This window comes from Thalassophryne amazonica, chromosome 12, assembly GCF_902500255.1.
Source record: "Thalassophryne amazonica chromosome 12, fThaAma1.1, whole genome shotgun sequence".
NCBI classification, from domain to species: Eukaryota; Metazoa; Chordata; class Actinopteri; order Batrachoidiformes; family Batrachoididae; genus Thalassophryne; species Thalassophryne amazonica.
In genome coordinates, this window is record NC_047114.1 from 72,187,413 (window position 1) to 72,207,667 (window position 20,255).

Genomic DNA, 20,255 nt, shown 5'->3' on the forward strand with positions numbered 1-20,255 from the left:
CACAGCAGTTCAACTGAAAAATGAACAGAAGTATTAAACGGGTAGAAAAGAAAGCAGAGAGGGGAGGGTCGACCTAGCTAGCGAACGCTAACTGCTAGCGAATGCTAACTGCTGGCGAACCACAACAGGACTGTTGTTAATAACAGTCAGAGTAGATACATTAATAACAGATGAGTGCTAAACAGAAATAAAAGAAGCGTATACAACCGTGTGAGTTCGAGTGGCGTCACAGCAACAAACATCCGTCAGAAGCAAGTTGGTGATGGTGCTGAGATGACTTGGTGTTGTTATGTAAATACAGCATAAGCAATGGCAGCATGGCAACAGCACCAGGTTGTTACATTCTCAGTGCCATCATGACAACCTTCAAGTTTAGGGTGTGTGCTCTCTGTTTTCTCTGATAATACGGTAGCACAGTTTTGTTTGAACACCTATGTAATATTGCAGGATTGACCACATATTGGGACAGTCAGCACGAACACAGCAGAGTATCCCCGGGTGGAGTGTGGGAGGTTTCAGCCCAAACCATTCAGCCCAGTAGAAGTACAGAAATTACGTCGTGTGTGTCATATTTTACCCCTTAGCGTTCGCACCTCAAACGAAACTGCGCTGCCCAATTTTGCTTAAATTTATTGAAATTCATCGGTTTGCAGCCACACAGAGTGACTTGTCCCGCTGATTTCCTGTGTAATCTCTAAAGCAGGCATCTCCCAACGATTCAATGTACAAGACTCGAACATCATTGGTCTGGTTAACAATCACAGAAAAAATAAAGTGCTGCTATTGGTGGAATATCCGACATCACGCAAAGGTTTAAGAGCATAATTTCTGTGGGGAAAGTTCACAAACACCTTCATTCTTAAGGTGCCCTGACATTTGCATGACTTTGATCCGTGCACTTGCATGCACATTGTTGTGACGATCCCACCCGCTGTGTTCCCAGCTGAATGCTACGCTTTGTTCCACTGGCTACCATGTGTTGTGCGCTGTGTATATAAAATAATTATTTTGTAGCGGATTAATCATTTTCTGTCCAAGTTAGCTGTTGAACACACCTCTAATCGCTTCTGGAATCACAGAGAAGCACTCCAGCTGCTGCTTTTCTCGCGCACACGCTGAACGAGGTGGAGAAAGCATATGGAGCTGTCTAAGGTAATTATGTGTCATGTTTATATTGTAATGGCTTGGTAAAACTTTTGCATGTTATTTCCTTCTTGTATGCAGCTGTAAAAGTATTTTTATAATAGATTTAACATCTCCTTATAATTGTTCAGATGAGCTGTGCTGTGATGCGGTGCGCAGACGCAACCACTCACACTGTCTGTAGCATGGCCCAAGCAGAAGGTCACCCCTTTGAGTCTGGTCTGCTTGAGGTTTCTTCCTCAGAGGGAGTTTTTCCTTACCACTGTTGCTCTGGGGGTTAGTAAGGTTAGGCCTTACTTGTGTGAAAGCACCTCGAGGCAACTCTGTTGTGATTTGGCGCTATATAAATGAAAATAAGTTGAATTGACAATTGACTGTTCACTTCTTTACTCGACTTGATGAGATGCACGTGCCATCTCACGCACCATCACCAATCAACGTGCATCAACATGTAGTGTTGGTGAGTAGAGTGTGCAACTTTCACAGCCATTTCACGTTTGTTGCATGACTTTGATGCATGAGGTTTTGTACATTTCAAAATTCTCTTTGCACACTTGCACGCAGCAGCGCACATCTCATATTCAGTCTTCACCGGTTCACAGCAAGTTACATCACCAGGACAACACACTGGCCTACGGGTGCATGAATCAAAGTTGTGCAAGTGTCAGGGGGCCTTTACACAGCTACAATATAGGAGTGGCCTCATTCCTGGCTTTTAACCCTATCAACCAATAAAAAAGGGCTTAATGACTATGCAATGCCTACCAAACTGATCTGTGTGATTGGTCTTGAACAATGTGCCCAGGTTGGAATACAAGTCCGTTTAGTTGCTCATACATCCACGTTGTAAAAAAGTATTGTTTTGAAACTAGTAGTTCCTCACTTGTCACTCCTCTGGATAGATCAGTATTTGCACCTTCTTTAAGCATTGCTTCTTTAAGCATTGATGAAGCAGGGGCGGTAGTCAAGTGTGCTTGTTTATAGTGTGGAAGGTTCCCAGTTCAAGGCCGCCTCTGCCCACTCTCCAACTGCATCAGGACGGCATCTGGTGTAAAACGCCACAATCAACATGCATATCCACCTCAGATCTGCTGTAGTGACCGCGGAGTGAAAAAGGGAGAAAAGAAGCAGAACTGACTTACTTTAAGCATTAATAAAACACAACATCTGAGACAATCTGATTTTGGTGTTCGCTGCCATTCTTAACAGACAACGCTCCACATTACAATCTGAAGTGAATTATGAAGATTACTTTTGTGAGTATGTCAGAGATCTGATCTTTTTTGTGTTGTGTGAAGCTACCAAATCAAATCTTTACATTATATTTAAGTTATAAATATATATACATGGTAAGTAAGCAAGTTCCTTCAAGCTTCTTTCTTTTCTCCTCTGTGTTGCCACAGCAGAGCCAATACAGATCTACATGTTGATGTGGCACGAACCGGGAACCTTCTGCTCTGTAAACAAATACTGTGCACAATTTTTAAAATTGGTTTAAGGTAAGGAGGTCCACATCTGTATTACAAATTGCCAATGCACTGTCAGCAGTGATTAAAGGCGGGAGTAAGGCAAAAGGTGTCAATAGTTGGTTTGAAGAAACCAGCAAAATCCAGTCATTGCATCCTAGAAAGCTGCTTTATTTCCCACAATAATCCTCAAATCACAGAAAACTATCTCTTGCAACCAGACTGAAGCTAACACCAGCTCAATAAGCAAAATTTACACAAGCTCTCATTGAATCAGGAGGTGACTTCTCAAAGTAAGTTTCAATCTCATATTCAACTGCTGATCGTTCCAAACGTGCTAACACCAAACGATTGCTGAATCCGTGAAAGAAGTCTGGGTGCCCCCAAAATTCCTGTCTCTTAACTAAGATTCAAAGTTCACGATGAAGCAAGACACAATGACCGAAAGGCTGACTGTGGCCTTTGGTGTTGACAAGAAACAAAACTTCTTGGTGTGCCCACCTTTAGCCAGGTACACCCCCCCCAAAAAATGCAACATGCGATATTATCACTCATGCTACCATACAGTTGTTGCAGTCTTGGGGATGTGCAGACAGTTGTAAATACAACCTTCAAAACTACAGCTAGTCATACTGGACATGCGCGTGCTGCCTGGGTGAGGAAGGAATGGGTCGGGCTTTATAATGGTCACCTTATCGTCGTCATGTCGGTGAGGTCATTCTAACACAAACCTTCAATAACATGAAGATGGAGGCATCCAGATCTCCAGAATTGACTGTGTTCAAACCGCTTCTGAAAGAACTATAAACTTGTTCCACACTACTACTGATGTTCTTAGTTTATTTGATCCAAGTGGCTATTCAGATGAAACATAGGCATTGGTTAATGACTGGAGAGACCAAGCTGTTCCTATTGCCATAGCAGTTGTGCACCACTAACGGAAGATTTTAGGAGCTCACTGAGCTGTTTGCTCTTATTTGATGGTGCTGCCAGGCAATTTAGATTTGCCAGGTGTCCTTCACAAGGCCACCTGGCAGACACACAAGGTGTGTGTCTGCATCTCTGAGTTCCAGGACTCGGCGCTGGAACGGCGCTCATAGCACGTGAGTCCTGGAGAAACTGCAAACAGAAGCTTTGAAGATCTGTGAGCACGTCTGTGGACCCATCTGCTTTGGTTCCTCATCCAGAACAAAAGAGGGATCATCTCCTTCATCATCAGAATCCACACTGTCCGAGGACATGCTGTGCGTGCCGTCTTGGTCCAATAAAAAAAAAAGAAAAAGAAAAAAAAATGGTGTGCTGTGGTCGCTGATCTATCACTGTATTATATTCTAAGCCATATATATTGATTTATAACAGAAAACTGTCAAAGGGGGAATAAATATAAGTGTAAAGATGATTGAATATATCAGAGCAGTAAATTGATCAGTGCTTGTGAACGCCACGCATTGACTCCCCATGTGCGGTTATTCCACCAGCTGCAGCTGATCCACAACGTGAATTCTTCCTTCCAGAACAGCTCTTTATATAATCTTTTAAATTATCTACCCGTTGCCACATGTACAGAAGAGCTGGATTGTCATTCCTACACTCATACTGTTATATTTATTAAAAATTAATAAGCACACGCAGCAGCTGCTGCTGCCACTAATGCTGCATTCAAGTACAGTCGGAAATTACACAACTTTTTTGTTGTTTCAAATTCAGCAGTTGCTTGTGGCAAAATAATTGTATCTACACAAAAGATTAATTCTACCCTATATAAAGGTGCCTGAGCGCAATGAACCTGACTCGCACACCCAGATAAAAAATCCAAGCAAACAGGCTGAGTTTGCGATGGTACATGAATGCCAGCAGCAGCCTCAGCGCTCACAAACCGGCTTCTGCACTGTGTGAAAACACTCAGCTGCTCGAACGAAGTCAAATTAAACAATAACGTTACAAAACTAAAACGATTAAAAAACGTCAAGAATGACAGCAAAAATTAAACATGGACGAATTGAGGTTTTCGTTGCCCTTCATTCAAATTTTTCAACAGCTTAAAAAATCCTGACGAAGTGCCAGCTGCAGGAATGAAGCTGCGCGAAGGTTAAACGATGCCAATGAAAGTCCAGATTTCTTGTTTCGTCAGGGCTTCGTTGCCCTTTGTTAAGTGCCGTGTGACTGGGCCATAAAACAGCACCTTTGCTACCTCACCTTTGAAATGATTCCACTTGCTGGTTTTAGTGAACTGGCACCAACAGCAGAATGGTGGGTATTTAGCTGACTGCTTGTAGGCAGTCAACCACCTGATAGAGCTGCTGAAGTACGTAACAGCCCACAAAATCGCTTTGGCACAAGTTTTGGGAACCCAATTTTCCAGCATCCATAACCAGCACAACAAGACTTAGAGACCTGGTGACCAGTGACTCCTGAGTCACTTTCAGCTTGCTTGAGCTACACAATGAATTTCTGATGGAAGAAAATGTCACATGGTTGTGTAATCTTTCCTTCTTCACATCACAGAAACATATTTTTGCCATCAGTGCTGTCAATGACAGTGCTGATCACTGTGCCAAGTTGAGTACCCGACTACCTCAAAGCTGCACGATCCAAGCAACATTTCCAGAACATTTTGCAAACTGTTGAAATAGAAAAAAAATCTTCCTAATCTAAGGAAAATAAATGCTTCCAAGTGAATAATTGGCATTAGCTTTTGCATGTGACATCACATGTGTAAGTCTAAACCAAATTCTTAAAACTATGTTTTGTACATCTTACTGGTATTCTATTGATATAAACAGGGCTGGCATTGAGGCAATATGGCTAAGCCTGAAACTAATTTGTTGAGGGGTTTTGGGGCCGCCTAGGTCCCCAATGGGGTCCAGTGCAAAGCCCCGGCTGCGATTTTAGGCCTTTTCAACCTGTTTGGAAAGCTCTGAGGAACACCCAATGTTAAGATTTAAACAATCATTACCATTCTTGAGGTCAAGTGGTTTGTGTTTTACAATGCAGTTTTCTAAAGCAAAATAAAATAACCACAAACAAAAACTGGTCATAGGTTCCCCTAACATCGGCAGGTTTTTGACTACATACGACCATCACTGAACACTGTTGCTGCTGGGCTCATATTTTCTGGGTAATTATTTTATTGTTTATTCAACAGACCAGTCCAAGCGAACATCAGTGTGATAAGTAAAGCCAGGCAGAAAATGAAAAGGGTTGGGTTCGCATCCACTCTGAGTCTCAAATATGTGAGAAATAATTATTATTTCAATAAATATGGTTATTAACTTACAACATGAGCTAAGTATTTTGTTTTCGAAATGCCATGAAATTTATCGAACACATCGTCATGGATGCTTAATCCTTTCACTAAGACCTCTTCAAGCTACATAGATACAAACAACAAAAAAAAACATAAAATACTACTTATGGCAATCGGCTGCACTGGTTAAAAATCATATCCACTAAATAATCTCTTTCTTCAATTTGATCGGTTTGCTAACAGGCACCTGCAAATGCTAAGAAAGATTTTGTTCTGATACAGATCGAGCCACATAAAACATGTTCAATGATTGGTTATGACATCGAGCTAGACCAATGAAAAAGCATGTTATTAAACAAAGAACAGGGTATATTTCGCGGCTCTTACTAAACAAAGAACTGGTATATTTCCCGGCACTAAACGTCATTCGCGGACCGTCCCCTCAAACTCTGTCATAATTGTGTTATAAACCAGTCACCATTTGTTTTATTATACATCTATGTAATTAATAAAATTATCTTCACGGACGATTCGTTCACGCGCACGCACATGAAAAAAAATGTCGGCTGCTGCACTTCCTCGCTTTCTCCCCCTCAAACTGTCATAACTGTGTTATAAAACAGTCACCATTTGTTTTATTATACATCTGTGTAATTAATAAAATTATCTTCATGGACGATTAGTTCACGTGCACACACATGAAAAAAAAAAATAAAAAAAATAAATGGAACTCCAGACAGACATCTCCACGTCACTACATATCCATAATGCGTCCTTCCATAGGGATTACATGGCAACCTGTCCCCTCCGCTGCATATATCTGGATCCAAAAGCCAGAAATCCGGCTCAGGCCGGAAAAATACCAGGCCAGTATAAAACAAAAGATACCGCATATGCATTATATAATACTAGTTTTCTCTGTGTTAAAAAATAACTGCTCAGAAAGGGTGGTTTAAGAATGTAAACAGTAGTTAACATCAAAATAAAGTAAATAACGGAGAAAAATAATTTGGTTGCCATTTTCAAAATTCATTTTAAAAGTTCACCCTGAGTATGCTTTCTACTTCCGCGGAAGAAAATGGATGGATGGGCCCTGAGTATGCACCTGTTAGACTACCATGGAAAAGCTTTAAGATTTACCCACATTACTTTTTCATAAAGTGGAACACCAATAGCAATAGGCCAAAATGAAATTTAAATTAAAAAAATAATAATAATCCATGGGGGGTTTGATATAGCAAAATTGAATGTGATCTATGAACATGTACAGTGAGAACAGAACAATCAGAACTTTTCAATAGTGTGAACATATCCAGTTTGTTTAGATTTTTCATACAACACTTGATTTAATTGGATTATCACTTTGTCGGTCACGAACAAACTTGTCTTTGTGAACAAATATTTTCAGAGAATGAGAACGACTGGTTTCTGCCCATTTTCAATGATTCCTTTCACTCTCGTCTTTTTTAAAGCACTGTTTTATTGAACCAGGTTTGTTTTGTGCGCGCTCATGTCTGCCTTCTGCTTCCCCTTTTATCAGCACCCGACTTCCAATTACAACATAAATAAAGTAAAAATGGAGTTGCTAGGCTACACAAAACTCACTTGAATAATGAGGCAGTTAGAGTGCATCCGGAAAGGATTCACAGCGCTACACTTTCCCACATTTTGTTATGTTATAGCCTTATTCTAAAATGGATGAAATTCATTTTTCCCATCAAAAGTCTACTCACAACATCCCATAATAACAACATGAAAAAGCTTCTTTTTTTGGCTGCAAACAAGCAAGCAAAGGCAGCACTCAGACACAGGGATCTTGTGGGCCGAGTGCAGGAGGGGAGGAGTGATCCTGGCCTTGGGGACAGTACACCAGTTTTTTTGGTTTATATATCACGCCAAATCACAACACAGCTGCCTCAAGGCACTTCGCACAAGTAAGTTCTAATCTTACCAACCCCTAGAGCAAGCACACAGGTGACAGTGGTAAGGAAAAACTTCCTCTGATGATATTGAGGAAGAAACCTCAAAGAGACCAGACTCAAAGGGGTGACGCTCTGCTTAGGGCATTCCACTAAAAAAGTTTACAATCCAGAACACAACAACAACAATTGACGAGAGTCCATGCAGGCGTCAGTCCACTGTGGGGGAGTTGTCATCGAGCCACACATTGGACCTGTTACTACAGCGGGGTCTGCCCGGCGTCCACCACAGAAATCATCCAATCCAGCATGTGGATCCAGCAGCCTCTCGGACAGAAAGAAAAAGAAAACAGAATAGTCGGCCAGGCCAGTACGTAGGGCTTGACTAGGTCAGCTAAATAGAGAGGTGCAACCCCATGAATAATTTTAAAAAAGAGGGGTCAAGAGGGTACAGGTTTCTTTGCAGCTTCTGACTCCAGCAGGTGATTTCACTAATGAACTCACCCCATCTGCTCAAAGTGATGCTTATCAAAATCACCTGCTGGAGTCAGAAGCTGCAAAGAAAACCTTTTTGAAATACTTGACACCACTCCTATAGATAACCCATTTAAGAGAAAGTAATTTGCAAGGTTACTGGGCAGCTGAGACATCACTTTCATGTCAGGGCTGCCCAAATCTCAGCCTAGAGGGCACCCCACCCTGCATGCTTTTTCACTCTCCCTGCCCCACCCACGGCTAATTAACTCTGCCATGTGTGCTCAGTCAGTGAGGAGATGAGAAACACCAGAATTAAATGATCAAGTGCAAATAGAACAGGTCCCCCCCCAGAAACAGATTTGGACTATTCTGGTTTGAGCCTCACCCAGAAACTGGGAGTGTGTAGTGCCTTTCCAAAAGCAGCAGTTTCAGGAATGCAAAAATCTTCTGAATTTGTCACTCTTACACACAATAACACTCTCGTCTGGCTTCTCTCATTTTTGCTCAGGGTCACCACAATATATCCCGTATGGCTCTGCATGTTGATCCAGCACAGGTTCCACACCACATGCCCTTGCTGATGTACAAAGAGAATGGGACACAGCTCGCTGCAAACCAATGACCTGTTTGGAAAGCAAGCACACTAACCACTTGCGCCACCATGCTGCCCCAGTTCAACCTGGACTTGTACAACAGCACCAGCTTTGCGGTTAGCAGTGATGCCCCCTATGTTTGTGTGGGTTTCCTTTGGGTACCCAGGTTCCTCCCACTTCCTAAAACATGTAGGATAGACAAAGTGATGGCTCTAAATTAACCGTAGCTGTGATTGAGCATGTGAATGTAACCGTCTGTATGACAGACAACAGTGCAATAATATACTAGCTCAGGATTCAACAACTTACTTGTAATTATGCATTGATGAAAGTAAACTGCTCAGAAATAAAATTCTAATGACAGTGCAACAATATACTAGATCAGGATTCAACAGCTTACTTGTAATTGTGTGTTTATGAATGTAATCTGCTCAGAAATAAAACTGTAATGGGGGTGACATGTCAGTGCACCTACAGTTCATAATATGAAAGCATCCTAAATGATCAATCCTCTGCCTGCTCTTAACTCATTACATTAATATTACTGTATCTGGGAACTTAATGTTTGTCCTAGAAAACATCCCCAGTTAGTTAAAAGTAAATAAACTATACTGAAGTAAATACATGTATGTGTCAAATTTGCTAACACTAATGGGATCCTGTTCACGACCTTAGCTTAAGAAAGCTTCAAGCCTGACTACAAAAAAAAAAAAAAAAAAAAGCTCATAAGTGTTAACCAGCAAGATGGGCTGTTCACATTGCTACCTTATTTTAATGCGTGTACAGGGCCTACTCGCATCTCGCAGTGATATTGGTTTACGTACCGCTAAGAATCGCTCACATCCACATTCCATTCCCAGCAACATCGCAGTCGCCCAGCCTAACCCTAACCCAGCCGCAGCGACGTCCGTATGGGCAAAGTTGGAGGCACCGGGATGCTGGTTCAACACCGTGCAGTGTTGCAGCTACACGTGTCGCTGCAACGTAACACCACTTTGCAGCATGCGAACTTTTAAAAAGATCACGATTAAGCTACACCACAAATCTACATAAAACAAACCCGTTCGGGGTCGATATGCTGTTAGCGTGGAACAACTTTGAAGCGACGCAGCTCGAGCTAGCTTACTGGGTAGCCAGCTATACTTAGCCGCCAACGAGCTAACTTAGTGAAGCGTGCAACATTCAACGCTTGAGACACCAATTGCAGAATGTTGCAGTGGAGAAAGCAAAGTAATCATACACGGTTAAAAACACATGTAGACTTGCTTCACGGCGCAATTGAATAATGACAGCCAGTTTTACTTCTTTCCCCCGTGAACGAATACTTACCAATTTGGCTAACGTCAGTTCTTGACTAGTTTCCCTCGTTAGCTGCATCGGCCAGCAAATAGTAGTGATTCAGCGGAGAATGCAAATGTGCCTGCAAAGTTACTGTTGGGATGTGAAGAGTAATTTCAAGCGTTTCGTACAATTCGCACAACCTACATTTAAACGCAGCGTGCTTAGCAACCCAAGAAGCATAACTCAAGTAGCCGCTCCGCTAGTCAGAGGCTAAATTTAGCTAGCTGATTGTTCCGCGCACAAACTTTGTCGATGTATTTGTGTACTGGCAACAAAGCCGGCCACAGACGTTTCAGGTGCGTTATACACTGTTAGTATTGCGATTAGCTCGTTACAAGCTACACTGGAGGTTGGTAAGTAAACTGTTTTTGTAGCTGAAGAATTACATACCTCACTTCCGTAAATTTGCTGCACGTTCGGGCCGCAGCCATGTTTTCAAATCCAGTCCACTAGTCGTCGGGGTGTGAGCCGAGTCCGAGTCAGTCTGCTGCGTTTGTCAAAACGCAGCACTGTGCATTTTTTCCCCTCCCACTTTCCCTGGCAGGCGCACACACTGCTCACACACACTTTTCTGCTCACCTTGTTTAATGAGATGATGTGAACGATACTTTTCAGTCATGCCATCATTCATCCACACACAACACACACACACACACACACACACACACACACACACACACACCACCACACACACACACACCACACACACACACACACACACACCACACCACACACACACACACACACACACACATAGTTTGAATTAGATTTTCTGATCTGCTTGACTTGTCTACTAACTCCAAGTCCAGGACTTGAGTGACATGACTATAGGAGACTACTCTGTGCCTACTGCAACCAAGTGAAAGCAACCTGGGGGAACCAGCAACAGCCAAGTGTAAAAACTGCTTTATGACCTAACACCATAACATGTTGATCATCAAACAATTACAAACAAGAAATGGGTAGACAAAACAAAGGTATTGCAATATTTCCTTTAATAGTGTCGAACAGCAAAAAATGACAATCTTACAACATTAATATGCTAAACCATACAGTGCAGCATTCTTTGTTACCCCTCAGTCAATACATAAGCTTCTGCAGCAACCATGCCCATAAAACAAAAATAATAGCCTTTAATGAGAAGCTTATGATGATGATGATTACATATTGCAATGTGCTTCTTAGCGTACAATTTTTTTTATCTATTTAAACAGTCCTTCCAGATTGTGACTTTCACATTAAGTTGTTTTCCCCCTTCATTTTTTGCATTTACATGCAGTCACATTATGCTCAAACTTTGATTTTATGCAGTGTATAAGCATGCATCAACCACATTTTCGACAACAAAAACTATTCAATTAAAAAAAAAAAAAGCTCCCTTTTACCATAAATAATCAAGTGGTGGACACTCCCGATCAGCAGACAGTCGTCCTGGTACATTCAGATACAAACCAGACATTCAAGCCAGCATGCCAATTTTAATACTTAAAAGCAGTGCAAATAAATGCATTCCTGAGACTACAAAGTCATTAGTCCCCTTCATAACCTTATGACTTCACCTCAAGTGTCAACATTTGCTCCTCTTACCTTTCACTGGGAAATATCACAACAAGAGAACTGTGCCATGTCTACAGTAAAATGTTTTATGATTCAATATTGATATAAGATACATGGACATATATGTGCTCACTTGGTCAAGAGGGAAAAAAAAAACAGGACATATGGCATTCTATGGACTTAAACCCCCTTTACACAGGGACAGGGTCTGTCCAGCGGTCCTTATGTAGTAATGAAATTGCATCAAAGGCAGCATGAAGCCAAAGAGGCACTCAGCTGCCGCCAGGACCTTACAAGATCGCAAAGGTTGCCATGAGGCACGATGCTGCATCCGATTACCACAGGAGAGCTAGCAAGTCCGGACAAAGCAAAATACCATATAGGCCACACAAAACACCTCATGGACCACCCCATGACCTTCCAACGAGCAGGCAATGGCCACAGCGAAAACAGATCGTCCATGTAACATGATCGAGTGACGTGAGTTTGGACATGAACTCGGGAAAAAAAAGAAGAAGCATAATATCATTTCAATATCACAGCCAAAGGGTGGACAGTGATTGGGGCTGTGCACCGTGATTTTTACGTGATTCTGCCCGTGAATAGATGGTAAAACAAGCGCGCACGCACACACACACAATACATCCAAACTGGCGAACATGAAAAAATTAACCATTTAATATTTAGCTCGTTTTATCCATGCTTGCTCATTCTCAGTGCACAGGGACAGTGAGGAAATATGACGGCAATCTGCTCAAATCCAGCATACATGTCAAACAAGAAATGCTCTAAAGCACAACTGCTGGCCAATGCTGCCTTGGTACAAGAGCTTGCTACATTCTGCTAACATTTCAAGATATGTGATAGTTGATTTCAGAATGCAGACACCAACTCATGAAACTGGCAGTGTCTAGGTAAGTTAATCAAGGCCTTAACTCTGCCAAAATGTGTCAATCTTTTACAATATTACAATATGCATATTATCAACCTATAACAAGGAATTGTACCAAGTTTCCAAAAAAATTTGTCCTAAAACACTGAGAAATTGGTTTTAGAAATGCTTACACCCTTTTTCGAACAGAGACATCGCTACGACATCATCTCCCTTCAGGACTTCAGCCAGCGGGGGATAAAAAGTGGCACATCTCTGTGGAAATATGACATCTGTAGCGCACAAACTCCACGTGAGACAGTACACACACAAGGGCCACTAACGGTTACACAGAGAGGTGTTTTCATGTCACCTCTGCCGCTCTGGCATGTTTTAAGTCACAAGACAGACACGCAACTGCTGCCTTCCCATGTAAAGGGGGCCTTAATAGCCGCACATAATGTAAATGCTTGGTTTGGAAATCATGCAACACACAATTATGACAGTGCTAAAAGAAATTAGGTGCTCTATACAGGCTTGCACAACATGACACCTTCTCAGATTCAGTTCTTCCCTGTGGGAGGAGAAATAAGGCGTCATGTAGTGGCTGAAGGTGAGGTCCTTTGCTTGAATGTATATGAAGCAAAAGTGCAAATAAAAATGCTTGTTATTTGTTAAATTATTATTTTTTGTTTGTTTGTTCTCGAGTGCTTCATTAAACAGAGCACGTCTCCACTTCTATCTTCTCCTCTGACTGTGATGCTTCCACTTCCTGGTGATTGACGTTTGCCCGACGGTCACCAGTGGACCTCCTCCGTAGATGAGTGGAGGAAGTGCCACGTTTCTTCAGAGATCTGCCCAGAATCGGCTCCTGTTGGATCATTGCAAGTGCACAGATTTAAATCTAATCACAATTATGTGCAGAACTCAAAATAAGTTCCAGATTGCTGTAAGAAAATAAAGAGGACTGATGTTTACTTACATTTTGTCATTTTCAGGATTTTAAATTAGTCCCCAATATAAACAGTTCATATTTTTCCTAGTTTATTGCTACTTACAATCCCTTAAAATTTAGCATCATCTTTATAGACTAAAGCAAAATAACTATAGTAACAATGACATTGTACCTTGTTTGAGTGTTAAATGGCCATTTTTATTTATTGTTATCTTGGAATTATCGATGGGTCCTGGGGCATCTACAAAAGAGTGTAAAAGACAAGACATCGTTATGATTATACATCAATAATATGCCTGCCTGTTATTTTTTTTTTTTCCCTCATAGTTGCATCTGCAATTGTACTTTGTCTTTTCTGCCCCAACCCTGAGAGCAATTTTGTTTAGATGTCAAATGTTTTTATCACATGATGAAACTTGGTTCTGATTTCCCGTCACTAGAGATCAAGGTTAAAAAAAAAAAAAAAGTTGTATAAGCCAGAGGAAAAAGTCATTTGGTGACATGCCAGATGTACGCTGTTAGAAATAGATATGACAATACAAAAGAGGGGGGGAGGTGGGGAAGAGCAAGTAGAAGAAGATTAAACATATTTTTGAAGGTTCTTTTTCCTGCAGGAGTCAAAACTGACTCAAGGGACTAAGACACAGTGTGGATAATCCATGACATTTACATTTTTCCCCCAAACATTAGCAGTTTAGTGCAACTCCGGAATGGGTATATTGCTTATACATCTTCTGGCTTATGTGTAAAAATTGAATATGAACAAATTAAAAAAAAAACTTTAGTTTAAAAAATTTAAATTTGGCTCAATGCACAAGTGTTATGTGTTGACCATTTAGCTAATCAAAGTTGAATATGAAAAAAGACTCTATCCAATCACCATTGTCTTTTCCTTTTACAAAGCCCTCCCACTCACGAAACCACTGCATACTGATGTAGTATATGACCACTGGAGAGTCCTCCTCCTGGAACACCTTGTTTAGCTGAAGGGATGGAGCAGAGGGAGGAGAACAGAGGGAAAGGGATGGAGAAAAAAGTAGTGAGGATCAAAGCACTGAAAAGAGGAGATGGAAAAGCTAATCAATTCTCCCTGGTCGTCATCCCAATTCAGAATTCAGTCTCAGCAATGCACTGTACCAGTTTCATCTTTATTGGGAAAAATACTCAATCCCTCCGCCTGCTGTTGCACTGCTGAAGCCTTTCTTTCAACACAAGGAACTTCCATTGCTGCCTCGATACAATAATGATGAGGCTTTCATCAGGCTCACACGTTGTCTGCCGCGGTGAAGAGCACAGACATGCAGCCTATCAAGTGATAGAAATTACGTGGCTGTACGACTCATAAGTATTGGATGGAAAAAGGATTACAACGCATCATTGTTCAATCCCATCTTCATTGTGTCTGGCTAAACTGTCTTCCTCACTGCATAGAGACGCAATGTCTAGTCCTGGTAGAAAACACAAGGGAGGCGGGGTGGGGTGGTATCTTACCCGGACAAACATATCTAGCTCTGCCTTACGTCGTTTCTCCAACTTCTCAATCTCAATTTGGCATGTGTGGCAAACACACAAATGGTTGACTGCTGGTCCACCTCCATACCTGCAGGGAACAGACCACAATTACGTACATAACTCTTACGTCCCACACATAACACTGAGAAGTATGAGGCGCGAAAGTACACTTGGTGTGTCAAATCTACCTGCTGTAAAGATGATCCCACACGTTCTGTGGCAGCATTACTACCAAGTCATCAATGTACGCTGCTTTATTGGGTGGCACGCCTGATAAAACACAATAAAATATGCTTCTAAAACATTAACAATGCATGCTTCAATGATAAGGCATGTGTGCTCAATGGTCATACAGAATAAAACGAACAACACTGATATGATCACTGAACATAATGTTTCAATGCTGCAAAATGTTAATGTCTTTATTAGTCTAAATTACCTCTGCACCTGTATTATCACCAAAGCCATTTATCAAATTGTGTTTCTCTTGAAATATTCAGGGTGGAAGCAATGGAAAGTCCTCTTTCAGCACAAATAATCTAGAGACCTTCTAGTAAGTGAATATCGAGGTGAAAATTCCCTGTCTAGTAACATCGTAAGGCTCAGATAACAAAAACAAAGTTGAGTGGGTGAGTGAATGAGTCAGTCCATCTCAGCCAGCTTGCATAAACAATAACTCAAAAACAATTCGTCATCTTACAGCTCACCAAATTAGCTAGCACTTGCAGGGAGAAGTAAAACTGAAATAAAGAACAGACAGGGATATGTGGCTGGGAATGATGCCAAAACTTTTGTTGGGACTGCAAATTAGTGGTGGCAAACTCAAAAGTACTGTGGTGAAACACCCTTTTTTCAAACACTGTTCTAAGTCCACATGAAAGAAGACTTGACATCTTGTGCTACCACCTGTTGAATACTGACACCTGTTGGATGGTTCATGAATGTGCATCCATATCAAAGTATGAATTTCACATTTAAAAGCTCATTTACAGTACCCAACTGATATTTATAGCTAACAGCAAGCCGTGTTTGTAACTTCATCATTCACAAAACAAGTTGACATATATTGTTAGCAGCAAATGATTGTTACTTCCACCCTATGGGGGAGGAGGGAGGCTGGTTTTTACGTATCATTTGTGACTTCTTCCCCATTATCAATGTAGTGTACCCTTAAATCTTGAATAAAATGCAACAGTTATTGCATATCTAGAGAGAATCCAAAACTTGAATGATAAATATTTCATGAAGAAGGATGCTGTCAGAGCATCTAATTAAAGTTTTGTACATTAAATAGAAATTGCTGGTGATCTGGATATGTATATGAAAGTCAAACTAAAATGCAGTGTGTTCCAATTTAAAATGAAATGCTGCTTGCCTACTACTCTGCACAACAATCAGTGTTCATTGCATTCACAGGACTTCTTGTTCCACTGACTATGGAGCACTCCGTCAGGTGGCAAGAAGGAAGAAGCGATTTGCAGGTGTTTACATTTGCATTAGAAATATCATCCACAGCTGCCGTATTGTAACTACATTACTGTAGCTACCAGAATTTTTTTAACCTGATAATTTATAAACTAGTTTTCTGAACTCTAAAGAGAAACCTAAAAATAGTGGTTTTGTCATATTTACTTCCTGAAAAGGGTGAGCAGAATCATCTACACAGAGTAAGCCCATGTTGTGCAAGGTTATACACTGGCAGCATTATCAAAATCACAAAAATCTTTAGTAAATGTGAAACATTACATCTGTTACAGAAAAAACGAGATCACAAATTCTGCCATAATTGTTTAGGCACAAGGTGCGGAAAGACAAAAAAAACAAAACAAAAAAAAACATATGTTCAAGATCAGAGATATGGTTGCCTTGGCACAGGTGTAGAATTTTAAAAAATGATGTGGCATAACTGACGTGTACCTCCATGTGAACACAGGAAATCATCGTTGGAAATGGGCCCCGGCTCAGCAAAGGTTTTGAACTTGTTAAACCACTGGTGAGAGATGTAAAACTGTAAAAGGCTGGGCTCCATCATGTTGAGTAATCCTGACACCCTCCTACGTTCTTTCACTGCATCTTCATTGCTCTTTCTACAACAGGACAGATGACCAATTCAGTACTTTCACAACTTGGTTCTGAATATCAAAGACAAGCAGCTTCAGCTCAAGCCATTGAAATGTAAAATATTATAGGACTCAAGTTGTTTTAAGCCTCGGTCCCACCGAATAATAAGATATGAATAATGAGTCACGCATGGGTGTGTCAGCGATTATTCAAAGAATGATCCATGTTTTAAGCTGTCACGTATCCGCTACTAAGGCGCATCTATGTGCCACGTATCAGCCTCGAGTGAGCCACGACTGACCTGTCATTTGAGCCCCGTCCAGCCTTGAATGGTTTGTGTCGCCGGATATGATCCACATCAAGCCACATATGATCCATGTAGCGCCATGTAATGCGACGTTGGTGCACCTTTAGGCATGGGTTTGGTCTAAACCTCCAACCCTCCCACACTTGGTCCCTTTAAAGTGTGGGTTTTCAATTCACAGCATCCATTCAAGATGTTGTCACACAGTCCGGCCGGTGTGCACCAGGCTGCTGTTCACCTGTGTTCCAGAGTCATTAAATGCACCAGACCAGCTACAACTAAACCACGGGTTCCTGGACCGTCGCCTCTGCGCTTCCTCTCACTGACTTTGCTTCTTCTGCGGCTTTAAAGCCATTTTGACACTGTGATCCAACTTTTAACTTTGTGTTCGTCTGTTAATGTCTGCAAAATCGGTCTTTTGCGAGCTCGCGTTCTGTGTAAAATGCTTGTCTTGAGTGCCAGTCATTGCATCAGCGCACTCAGAGTGTGCCTCATATGATCCATAACAAGATGTTAAATCTATCATAAACATACTTTTACAGCTGCTTATAAAGAAGGAATTAACATGCAACAGTTTTACCAAACTATTACAATATAAACATTACCTTTTAGGCTGTTCCAAATATGTTCTCCACCTCAGCGCACCCTGTACCCTGTACACAAACTGCCCATGCTGTTGTTGCTAAATTTTGAACTTCTTGAAATTAGCACCATGCTCAGAGATGAGCCTCGTTAGCTGAATATTCTGCCTTTAAGAGCCTCTCAGAGCCACTATTCTCCCACGATTGTTGAATAACTGGACTCAGAACAAAAAACATGCTACGTGGCTCATTATTCATCCTACATTATTCGGTGGGGCCAGGACTTTAAGAGATGTGTTTGTTGCCTCTTACTTGTAGAAGAGCACGTAAGCCTCAGCATTCTGGACACAGGACTCAGAGACCTCCGTCACACTTTGGTCATCAAACTCATACCAGAGATTGTTCTCATCATTCCTGCAGTAGGCTATGTAGTGGCCACCTAAGCACAAACAAGAGAATGGGTTAGACCTGCATTCACTAACCAAATGTATATAACACATTCCTACAGCCTGGCGAAGTGACAACAGGTGAGGCAGCGGCCACTCACTGCTGGCAGTGCCGTGGTGACAGATGACTGACAGCAGGTCATAGTTGGTGGTATGGGCAGAGCTGTCTTTAGCCAGAAAAGGCTGAAGGTCGAGACCCTTGAGTGGAAAGGAGACATGGGTGCCTATCTTGGTGGAGAACATCAATTCATGTCTGAAGCGCTTTAAGTGGACACAAAGGATCTGGAGCAGAAGAAGACAAAGTTTTATTTCTGAAATATAATTAAAAGAGAGGAAAGGGACTACAGTTTTTTATCAAGTTGATAAAGTGCCAGTTATCTTCATACCTCTGGTAAACTTAACATTTTACAAAACTTGACTCCATTGCGTAATCTAAGAGGAGAAAATAAAAGGCAATAATCAAAGGAAGGTTTGTATTTCAGTGCAGTATTCAACAAAGGCTTAGAAAAATATACTTACTTTTTGCATTTTTCACAACTATACATATTGTCTCCTAGGAAACAAAACAAATGCAGCGTTAAGTAATCCAGACAATAATATTAGGGTGATTCTTTAACTACGGGCACTATTGGCCTTGTAAATGTAATTTCCACCACACCATTGCCTTACAATATAAAGCACCTTGGGGCAACTGTTTGTTGTGATTTGGCGCTATATACATGTGCTCTGATGTCACTGTTTATCTCCATAGAAACTACCCAAACAATCTTTCATACAAACTGTTTAAAGGGACATTACAGTGTTGTGGTGGAAATTACGGCAATAGTGTGGGACAACTACATTTTGTTTAAAAAAATCACAACAGCTGTATGACACTGAATACCCCAATTATGTTTTGATTATTTTACTGATATTTTATTCAGAGATATTTTAAAACATTAGAAAAAACTTTTTTTTACCATTCATTTTTATCATTGAAGATCAAAAGTCTGTGTGTGGGACAAGCACAAAACGGCAATATTTGCATATAATGATGCTGAAAAAAGGTGAAAAAGTCATCATAGACTACTAGAACAAATTTCTTAACACACTTTCATTGTAAAGATAACTATAAAAGTGTGAAATTTCCCCTTTTTTTCTGTTTTTCATACAATATGATCAAAGGACATAATAAGTGCCTGTAGTCTAAGAATCACCCATTAATGTATGGATTAGCACAGTAAAATCAAGGTCTTTTGTTCACCTTTTAGCTCATCTCTCGCAAAAAATGCTGCAAGACAATCTTGTAGAGTAACCACTGGACCCCAGAACCAACTAAAGAAGAAAAAAAAAATACAATTCTAAACAAAAAAAGAAGCATTGTGGAACATGCTAAACTGATTGGACTTCAAGTTAAAATTACTGCTTAAAAACATATTACTCATTTCTTTGTTTAGCTAAGGAAATCGGCTCTCAACGTACATACTAGGCATGTGAATCTCATCACTGACAACGATTCAAAATGCACCTTGATACACTACCAGTGATACGATACATAAGGATACTGACAATACAATTCACCCTTTCCCGATTTGTTATGTATGTGACAGTGATTCAATTCCTCACAATGTGATACGATGCGATTTGGTGTGATACAATTAGGGATGGGTAGTGATAATATTTTAATCAATATCAGTGCCATTATCAATTACACATATCGATCCGATTCTTTATCAATTCCCTTATCAATACCTCTTGTGAATTTTCTTTGTACTAAAAGTAGGCTTTACAGGTTTTCTATGT

The 20,255-nt window shown here is 40.8% G+C and overlaps 2 protein-coding genes across 2 annotated transcripts in view; both read right to left on the reverse strand.

Moving 5' to 3' along the window:
• zzz3 (zinc finger, ZZ-type containing 3) overlaps positions 1-12,830 on the reverse strand; it is a 46,916-nt gene extending 34,086 nt beyond the window's left edge. Inside the window, 1 exon segment of the mRNA XM_034182600.1 lies at positions 12,809-12,830. Within this exon segment, the coding sequence (XP_034038491.1) occupies positions 12,809-12,830 (22 nt within the window).
• The window catches only part of usp33 (ubiquitin specific peptidase 33), a 30,045-nt gene continuing 20,955 nt past the window's right edge, over positions 11,166-20,255 (reverse strand). Inside the window, 13 exon segments of the mRNA XM_034182601.1 lie at positions 11,166-13,409; positions 13,412-13,438; positions 13,441-13,485; positions 13,742-13,810; positions 14,450-14,552; positions 15,061-15,169; positions 15,270-15,351; positions 16,999-17,168; positions 18,340-18,466; positions 18,575-18,755; positions 18,860-18,905; positions 18,993-19,026; positions 19,717-19,787. Of these exon segments, the coding sequence (XP_034038492.1) occupies positions 13,330-13,409; positions 13,412-13,438; positions 13,441-13,485; positions 13,742-13,810; positions 14,450-14,552; positions 15,061-15,169; positions 15,270-15,351; positions 16,999-17,168; positions 18,340-18,466; positions 18,575-18,755; positions 18,860-18,905; positions 18,993-19,026; positions 19,717-19,787 (1,144 nt within the window). The 3' untranslated portion in view covers positions 11,166-13,329.